The following is a 9,497-nucleotide window of genomic DNA, read 5'->3' on the forward strand; positions in this document are numbered from 1 at the left end:
CCAAATACAAAAGGCACATTCATCCAATTTATTGACCACTGGAGACCTGAAAGTTTCCTAGTGTAGATAAAAACAGAGAGAGTGATAAATTGTAAACTACCCATAGAGCCCTGGAGGTGTTTTGTTTGGCTTACCAGAGGGTTTCTAAAATCTGAATGTGAATGTCTCTTGGCAAGTCTTCACTCCCCAGTTTACCAGATTTCCTACCATTCTCTGTTGTCTTAAGCCCAACCCATTCACCCACTGGAGTTTGAGAGGCCAAATTCACACTTTTAGCCTATTGGAATTGCCTGTGGTATGTTACAAAAAAGTACATCGAGTAAGATTACCTCCATATTGTTTTTTTCTTTTTCTGCATCAAATAGGGTCATTCACATGTCAAACTGCAGCTTGCCGCTATGTTTTGTATATCAAACCTCATATGGAATGAAGAGGAAGGTAAGAGATTGGTGAGATTTGTTCTGAAGAAAATTACGGGAGGGAAAGCAGCAGGTGCCCCTGAGATCCTAGGTGCAGGCCTCATTCAGTGGGTTCCAAGTACCCAGCGGAGTCACCTTGGCATGAGAATCAATGGGACTAGCCTGAGTCAGCTGGACAGCTAACACTGAGCCCCTACCTTGGAGTCAACGCTGTAGCGGATTACAGAGAATGGGGGTGGAGGAGCCCTTGAGAAGGCTGAGGAGGAGGTTGGTGGGAGTTACTTGAAGAAGATGAGAGGTGGGCAGATGGGTCTTTGATTGTGTGCAGAGGAGGTACATATAAGGACCCCAGGCAGATAAGCTTAATGGAGAAGTGGGTGCATTGGTGAGAAAGGAGAAATACACGAGTGCTGAAGCAGCCAGTCTGGAAAGTGGCCTCTGTGGATTGGAGGTTCTCCACCTTGACTGCATATTAGAGTCACCTGAGGATTTTTGCACCAGACCAATTTAATGGGGGGTGGGGGGGCAGATGATAGGCATAAGTATTTTAATTCTCCAGGTGATTCCAGTGTCCAGCCAAGGTGGCAGACAGATGTGGAAGAACAGTGAGTCTCAATGCTGTTGGCTGCTTAAGAATCACCTGGGGAACTTTTTAAAACGCAGATTTCTGGGCTATACACCAAGAGATTCTGCTTCACTGGGTATAGAGGAGGTCAGTGAATGAGTGAGTCACTACAGGCTCTTGATGGGGAGGAAAGACTCCAGGAGGAGTATTCTACTCAGCAGCCATGTCTAGAACAAAGTGGAAGGAAGAGAAATTGAATTCAACATGTAGGCCTAGACACCAAGCACCAGGGAAACAAAACTGCCCTCAAGGAGGTCCTAGTCTAGTTGAAAGGGAGGACAGTGCAGTACTAAGTTGGAACTGCCACATGCTAACCAGGAGACTGCAGGAAGTGTTGGGAGGTCAGAGCAGGGTGAAAGAGATTAGAAGGGGGAAAACAAGACCTGTTTGAACTAGGAAGAGCCTGGCTTTACATGTCCAGAAAGAGACGAAGATGGGGCCCGATGGCAGAGGGCCTTGTGCCAGGCTGAAGAATCTGACCTTGATGCTATAGTCCTTGGAGACATTACTCGATCAGCAGAATCCAGGATGGACACAGGAAGAAGGGTCAAGGAGCAGGGAGACCAGTTTTTGAGCATCCAAGCATGAGGGATCCAACTTCACTGGGGATCAGGGGTATGGAAGGATGGGGAGTAAAGGACCCTGGTAAGGCTCTAGATTGTTGATTGTACATCAAGGAAAGCAGATGCCTGGGTTGTGTTCCCAGTAACCTGTTAGCTTTAATCTCTTAGGTTCACAAGAACGCCAGGATAAATTACGAGACATGGGCATCGTAGATATTCTACACAAACTGAGTCAGTCACCAGATTCAAACCTTTGTGACAAGTGAGTATCAAAATAAAAGGGCCTTGCTTTGGGGTATGTTGGATTCTTTTATGAAAGGGTCTGGCTTGCTTAGTAATTCACATGGCCAAACTTAAAATCTTTTAGATTCTTGAATTCCCTTCATTAACTGTGAGCCACTGTAGGAATTTTGAGTAAGATAAACTAATAATCAGCAAATTTTTTAAAGATTCTCATCTTATTGAGAGTTAACATGAGCCTGGGCCATCTTAGTGGATATCTGGAGAGGATCCAGAAATCATTCTCTTGACATTAAAATAGAAAGGAAGGCCAATAATAAAAACATCCATTACCTCAAAACCTCATTGAGCACCTGCCTTGTGTCAGCCTGGCCTGGCTGCTGGGAATACAGCAGTGTCCACTGAGGGTTTGCTGTCCTCGCAATATACTCAGAGAAGCAAGAATCATAATCAGAGATCTGTGTAACGTCAAAATAGCCGCAAATGTTCTCCCTAGCTGTATACACTCTGCCACTCATGTTCATTCTCCACACTCTTGGACGTGGCTCACAAGTGCTCCATGGCCTAACTCTGCCTTTCTCATTCTCTGTGCTCCCCCTGCCCTGTACTCCAGCCACACCTTCCCTGTCACAGTATCACATCTTCATGCATCTACACATTCTGTTCCATCCGATTTGCTACCCAGTCCACTCTCCGCCTAATTCCCCATTCCTTTGGCAGAGAATTTTTTTCAATAGTAACCTCTACTGGGTACTGTTTTAGGCCTTGGAGATAATAATGGTGAATAAAATCGATGAAGTCCTTGCCTTTGTGGAACTTAACATTCTAGTACAGAAGACACCACAAACAAATGAATATGTAATATGATAGCAGGTAGTGAGAGGTACTATGAGAAAAACAGCAAGGTGAAGGAATGAAGTATAAAAAAGTTTCTTTTCCTATAGATGGGCCAGTAAAGTCCTCTCTGAGGATGTGACATTTGATCAAAGATCTGGATGAAATAGTCTGCCAGGCAGATGTTCAGAAGCATAGTATTCTAACGGAGGGGACAGTGAGTGCAAGGCTGTGAGGCAGGAATGAGGTTGACATGTTCAAGAAACAACAGGGAGACCAGTGGGACTGCAGATAAATAAATGAGGGCTGGACTGGTAATAAGTGGACTCTGGGAGGCAGCAGGGAGCAAGCAAAAAGCCTTATAGGCCATAGTAGGGACTTTGGATTTTAATCAGAGTTTGATAGAAAGTCATTGGAGAGTTTTGAGCAGAAGAGACCTTACCTGACTTGAATTTGTGCAAGATCACTCTGGTGGCTGCGTAGAGAATCACCTGGGCAAGCAGGGAAGGGAGAACAGTTCAAGGCTATTGTCATGTAGGTAAGAGATGAGATGAGGGTGGCAGTGGTAGAAGTATTGAGAAGTGGTCAGATTCAGGATTTAATCTAAAGATAGAGACAACAGGATTTGCTCATGGATTTAATGTAAGATTGTTAAAGAGAGGAAAGGAAAATGCCTAGAGTTTTAGCCTGAACAACAGAATAGGGCGTTGCCATTTACCAAGATAATGAGGAATACAAGAGAAATTTGGGTTGGGATAGGGAGAATTGAGGATTCTTGTTTGGACATGCCAGACTTTGGATGCAACTAGATAGTGGTGGATTATCTAATAATACATAGGTAGGTAATGGGGCTGAGGATAAAAACTAGGATGGTATATAAAGCACTGAAGCTGGATGAAGTCACCTAAGGAGACTAAGAGAGAGGAAGGCAGTAGGAGGGCTATAAGAACCATGCTGTGGGGCCCTCGAATAGTTAGGGGAAAAGAAAAAGATCCAGCAAAGGAAATGAAGGAACAACCAGTGAGGCAGACAGAGACCCAGGCACAGAAGGTATCCTGAAAACAAGGGAGGAGAATGCCCCAACAGTGGCCATTTATCCTTGAAAACTCATATCAGGTTGTCCCCTCCTCCAAAAGGTCTTGCCTGATCCGTTCTGCACCCTATGCTTTGTCAGGGGACCCCGTCTGCCAGGACCTCCCATAACACCCATAGGATATACCACACTGTCGTGGCTGTCAGCTTGCTCGTCTGTTCCACTCGAGGGAAAAGGCACTTGCTAATTGCTCCTCAAGTGAATGGCTGTGCCAGACTCTAGAGCACACAGAGCAGATGGGGCTCCTGCCTCCCTGAAGTTTGCCATCCTGTGAGTCAAGTAACAAATCCCCAAATAACTGCAGCTCAAGGCTGCTGCTCGGTGAGTATCACATCAAAGGCGAGTCAAAGTTAGGCACATGTTGAAGCCTTGATTTGAGCGGTACTTTAAGGACCAGCACCCTTGCCCCCACCTCCACAGCAGTAGTATGGCTGCTGACTCAGATGATAGGCTATCAGCCCGTCTGTCCTGGCTGAGGGCCAGATCGTTCCCTGGCTTTCCTTTCTCAGGTTTGTTTAGAAACAAAAATAATTCTGCTTAAAATCGTTTCTGGGATGACCTGAAACACTAAAAGAGTCCTCACCAGCAGGCTGTACAATAGGTTTTGGCCCTGGCCTACATTGCTTAGACCAGTCTGATGCTGTTTCCCATATATGTATGGCACGTAAGTTTTCAGCAGTTTTTAAACCCCACTGAAAGAATCAAGGTCTAAGAAAAAAAAAAAATCAAGGTCTGGGCTACCTTACCTAGTCCATCTAAGGAACCATGATCTTGCCTCTAAAACATCTGTGAAAGACTCCTTAGATATTAAGAGATAGCAGAAAGATGGTAAGGTACGCACTAAGGTCTAATATAACATAGACAGCCCCCGAGAAAGATTCAGGAGTCTGAATTGGCAGTTCTAATTTTAGTCAAAACCCTCATGTGGACATTCCTACCATGGCACAGACATCTGTCAGTGTCCTGTCTTTAAGGCTTTGTGATCCTTTGACTTTCCAACACTTAGAGATGAGGAGCTATTATCGGCCATCCCTTTCCACCTCAGGCTCAAAGGGCCTTGGGATTGTGAGGTGAGGTGGATGGTCATTAAAGGGCAGCTTGTGGCATCATTCATCAACTTGTTTCTGTAGGAAAATGACTTTGTAGAACCCAACTATTTCATAACTCGGAGACCTTGTATACAGGGCTTCCCATTTTGATGGATTGGACTATTTGCAGTTACTATATTTATAGAGTCTTAGATAATTGTAAGAACACCCCTTAGTTTCCACTTTAAAAACTGCAGGTCCCATTACTTAACCAGACACTCCATTTGTGTCGAGCTTACTGCATGCCCAGTCTACCTTGGCTTAATTTCATCAGCTAATTGTAACTAAACATTTTAGCCATTTCTTTCCATAACTTAGAAGGGGGAGACCATTGCTAAAACCTGACTTTGTAATTCCCACAATTGTAGCCTCTTGAGAAACTTTACCAAGTTCATGATTGCAGTAGTAAAGGAGGCCTACCTCAGTCCTAGCTCAAAGGAAGACACTTTAACAAGGATCAGGACGGGTGAGGCCACCGCCCACATCGTGTCTCTTCCTCTCCAACTCGCTGCCTTCTTTCCAGCCATCCCACACTGGTCTATACCAGCAGGCATGAAAAAAAGAATGAGATGAAACTGTAACCTCCTTCCTCAATTTGAAGGCATTTGAAACCATGAGTCAGCATTGGGTCATGAGCTCTAGGCCCCCCAGGCACCTTCTAATCAGCCCCTGAATATCTTTCCCTGGGTCAGTTTTCCTCCTAGCTTCCCAGAACCCTAAGTGTACCCCCACAGTGTCCTGGAGCACTAGATAAAACCTGCATGGCAATAGGAGAAAGTAAAGAATTCCAGATACGTCACACCTAAATGCCAGTGACCAAGGAAAAGTATAAAATGCCCCTGAGCTGCAACAGGTGTAATGACAAGAGCAGCCCTTTCTAAGAGAACCTCAGGAAGAGGAATGCAGCCAGCCTGGAATTGAAGTTACCCACTGACCGCACATCTCTGCCCCGTGTGGTAGTCGCCCAGCTGGGCTCACCCCGCTTCCCTTTGGGGATCTACCTTTTTAGACTCCACGTTACCATCTTTGAGCCACAGGGCTTTTGCCTTCATTCCACTTCTCAGATGATGGCTAACAGGAACTTTGTGATTTCAGGGCAAAGACGGCACTGCAGCAGTACCTGGCGTGACGGGAGCACCCTGGGCACCTGCGAGCATCCCACATCCTTGTTAAAGGAAGTACAGGAACTAGCCTCATTTGATTCCTTCTATTTGCACAAGTCACCTTGGACTGCAGGGAGCTGTTTTGCAAAAGCAATTTGGTAGGCTTAGATCTCAAATTCATCTTGAGAACATTTTTTTGAGGTAGTAATTTCCTCAGAGGACTATTGTGTTTTGTTTTGTTTTGTTTTCTGAGCTACCTGGACTCTTTGTTAGAACAATCAATCATTTTCCTTTGGACCTACAATTTTTTGCCTATGCTGCAGCCACTTTGTGAGTGAGGATGAATGTGTCTCTGCACACATAGGTGTGTGTGCGTGTGTGTGCACGTGGGTCAGAATGAATGGATGTGTGTGTGTGAGGGATACCTCAAATTTTTCTTTTCTTATTTTGTGTGAAAATCTCTTTTCTACAGATTTTCCAGGGTTTAAGCATTGCTTGCTGTATAAAAAACTTTACTGAATTATATACAGTTTGAATGAAATGTTATTTTAAAAACAAAACAATTGTTAAGTGTTCCATAAAGGTTATGTTGAATTTTGGTCAGATGAATATTTGTAAGTAAAAAATATATGCATTTCTGAACCTCAACTTACATAGATTTTCTTTATAAAAAACAAACAAACAAAAAAAAAAAAACAAAAACAAAAAACAAAAAAAGAAAAAAGGTTGGCTGTAGTTGGCCTGAATAACAGGCATGATATATGGTGCTGTGCAAAATAGTAAGCTAGCATCTTACTGCCGTCAATATCAGCAGGTACAGAGCCTCTTTTCAGCCTAATTCAATAAGCTCTCAGGCTTCCAAGTCAGATGGACAGGGTGGAGTGGAGTGAGGCAACAAATTCACAATAGGATTTTTGAACCATCAGGGGGAAATATAGCTACTGATAGTGAAAGCCCAGCCCTGACTCTGGCATGCTACACTTGGCAGGAACTGGGCACCAAGAGCCTCCCGACTGCCCTAAATCCTGTCATCGGTGTAGCAGTATCTGGCAGGATATAGAGCCAGTCGTGGAACCTTATGCTCAAACTAAAGTAGGTCATCACTTCCTGGAAACAAAGTCTGATCACCTTGTGCTTCCTGAAACAGCATATATCACTGTGAAACTAATGAATGCTCTACAGACTCACCTGTAGAAAGAAGCAAAGAACAGGATAGCTTAGAAAGCTGTTTTTCTCTTAGCTATACTCAGCTAATTCTACTAGTCACTCAGGACTGCTATTCAGTGTGCTTTTGTAAAATGAGATCAAAATTTGAGTAAGAGATGTGGCTGAGATTTTGTCCTGCATGAAGCCCAAAGCACTGAAGTTTGAGCGAGGGAAAGGGACTCTCCCCAGCGGATGGAAGATGGATTCTCTGACAGCGAGTGCTACTTCGCCCTGCTGCAGCCTTTAGTTTGGCACCTGGCTCCAGCTTCTGGGTCAGCTTCAAGGTGAACTCAACAGAGGTTGCTCTTGACTGTTTGGAGGAACAACCAGCCTTCCTTTTCCCTTTGCTAAAAGAAGTTCAGAGGCATTGCGGCCCGGAAGCGAGGTCTGTGACCCAGCCGCTTGTCATGAGTGTGTGCCACTGACAGAACCCCAAGCCTCCCAGCCACTCCTGATGGGGCTGCTCACACCGCAGCCACCCCATCACCAACCTGCACCTTCCTTGGAGGATTTAAATATGTTTGATTGCAAATGAATGTTTTTAAGTGTATTTAATGCAATTTTTCCTGTTCTCAACATGACCACCCAAGATTCAAACACAGAGATTGCCAAGTTGTTATTTTTTTCAGAACACCACCGATTTAAAAATCTGTCACAGCAGGGACTTGGGTTTTGTGCGGCCAACAGAGTGTTAATGTGAGAACGCCAGTTTAAAGAAAATCGAGTTTACTGGGAATAAAGCCTTATATAGGTCCACTCATTGACATTTCTAGTACTGAGAAAATGTCCTTGGTTGGCATTTGTAACACAAAACACTATAGAGTTGGTAAATATAAAGAAACCAATAACAAATTGCTGAGACAATCTTGAACCCAGATAGCGTTAGAAAGCTGAAAGCCCAATGAACTAACACTTTCACACTTAAACTCTGTGGATAAATCTTGCCTGTGGCTATAACAGATGGTCAGAGAAAAGTGCTTTACTATAATTAACTTTTCTGATTTAAATGAAGGAAAAATGTATTTATTAAAGCTGTTTGCTGCTTTATGCAGGTGCAGTGTTCAGTCGGCAAGAAAGTGGGAGGAATGGGGCGTGGTCTGTGTCTCCACCCGAGTCCTTCACTAAGCTTCTCGCTCTAATACTGCACTCTGTTTCTCCTTTTGTGCCCTGATTGTAACCCAAAATTTATGAACTAGAAAAGAATGTCCAGTTTAATAAGTTGCATTTTTTTTTCCTTAAGCACTTTATGCAGAACAATACATGTTCTTCTGGTAGTGTTTGGATAATATGATTTTAACACATGCTAATAAAAGCCAAGAAAAAATCATGGCAACTTCTAAAAAGGAGTCTGTTTTCCAAATGTCTAGAACATTAGGAAACATTAGAAGATACTGTGTACTGGCTTTTGGAACCTATGATTCTTGGTGAGTAAGAGGCCGGGAAGTGACTATATTTCAGAGCAGGGGCCGGTGCCCTGTGGGAGTTACAGCTACCCTACAGGGGCATCTGCAGCAAGCTGGGAACCCCTCTTCTTGCCTCCTGAAAGCAAGCAGACCCTCTACAGGTGGCCGCTCCCAGCCACCGGGACCTCCCCAGTGCTGTGTCTACTCCTTCCATCCTCTCCTCAGCCACATTTCTACTGCCACCACCCACTGGACTCAGGTCCCGAGCTTGGCGGATGACCAGCTGCGCTCTCTCTGCAGGGATGCCCAGGTGCTCTTTACTTACTGCACACTACTTCTTTTCCCCATCTCTAAAACGTAGAGAAGCATCTCCTATCTCTTGGGCTCCCTAGAAACAGAAAGCCAAGGACATCTACCCTAGAGCTTGGTGGAGGAATGGTGGTGAGGTGGTTGGCAGGGGAGGGAATTCCCTTGCCACAGGGCAAGCATGGAAGTGAGACCTGGGAAATGGGGGTCTGACCCCAGATTCTGATGGAGAACCGATGGGGAGAGGTCCCGACACCTTGCCACCTGGGATAGGGGCTGGTGCTGCCCCAGTCCTGCTCCTTTGCAGATTTCTCCTGCTTCCTGGGCAGAGAGGTGTGTGGGGGTTTCCAGCACGAGGCTAGTTGTGGCCTATGACCTGGCTTCTGGAGAAAAACTGAGGGAACCCCTGCCTCAAGGGCCATGTCTTGGCCTACCTAGCCACCTTTCCTGCTGTCTCTGCAGCCCTTGGCTCCTGGCCTTGGCTCTGCTGAGCAGTCAGCCCTCTCGCTGAGTGGAGGGCCAGAGCCAGTCCTTAGGTAGGAAGGAAGCTCTGTCTTTATTTCACGGGGCAGAGCCTGCCCTAGCGCTCATCCTGCATCCACTGGTTTGCTTCCATT

The 9,497-nt window shown here is 45.2% G+C and overlaps 1 protein-coding gene across 3 annotated transcripts in view; it reads left to right on the forward strand.

The window, feature by feature from the left end:
- The window catches only part of ARMC8 (armadillo repeat containing 8), a 108,070-nt gene extending 100,020 nt beyond the window's left edge, over positions 1 to 8,050 (forward strand). For all 3 annotated transcript variants that reach the window (XM_030329424.1, XM_030329422.1, XM_030329423.1), the window contains 3 exons: positions 366 to 438; positions 1,776 to 1,869; positions 5,958 to 8,050. In XM_030329424.1, the coding sequence (XP_030185284.1) occupies positions 366 to 438; positions 1,776 to 1,869; positions 5,958 to 5,991 (201 nt within the window). In that variant the 3' untranslated portion in view covers positions 5,992 to 8,050. The remainder of the gene's footprint in view (positions 1 to 365; positions 439 to 1,775; positions 1,870 to 5,957) is intronic.
- Positions 8,051 to 9,497: the final 1,447 nt, after the last annotated feature.

Source organism: Lynx canadensis, chromosome C2, assembly GCF_007474595.2.
Source record: "Lynx canadensis isolate LIC74 chromosome C2, mLynCan4.pri.v2, whole genome shotgun sequence".
Classification (NCBI taxonomy): Eukaryota; Metazoa; Chordata; class Mammalia; order Carnivora; family Felidae; genus Lynx; species Lynx canadensis.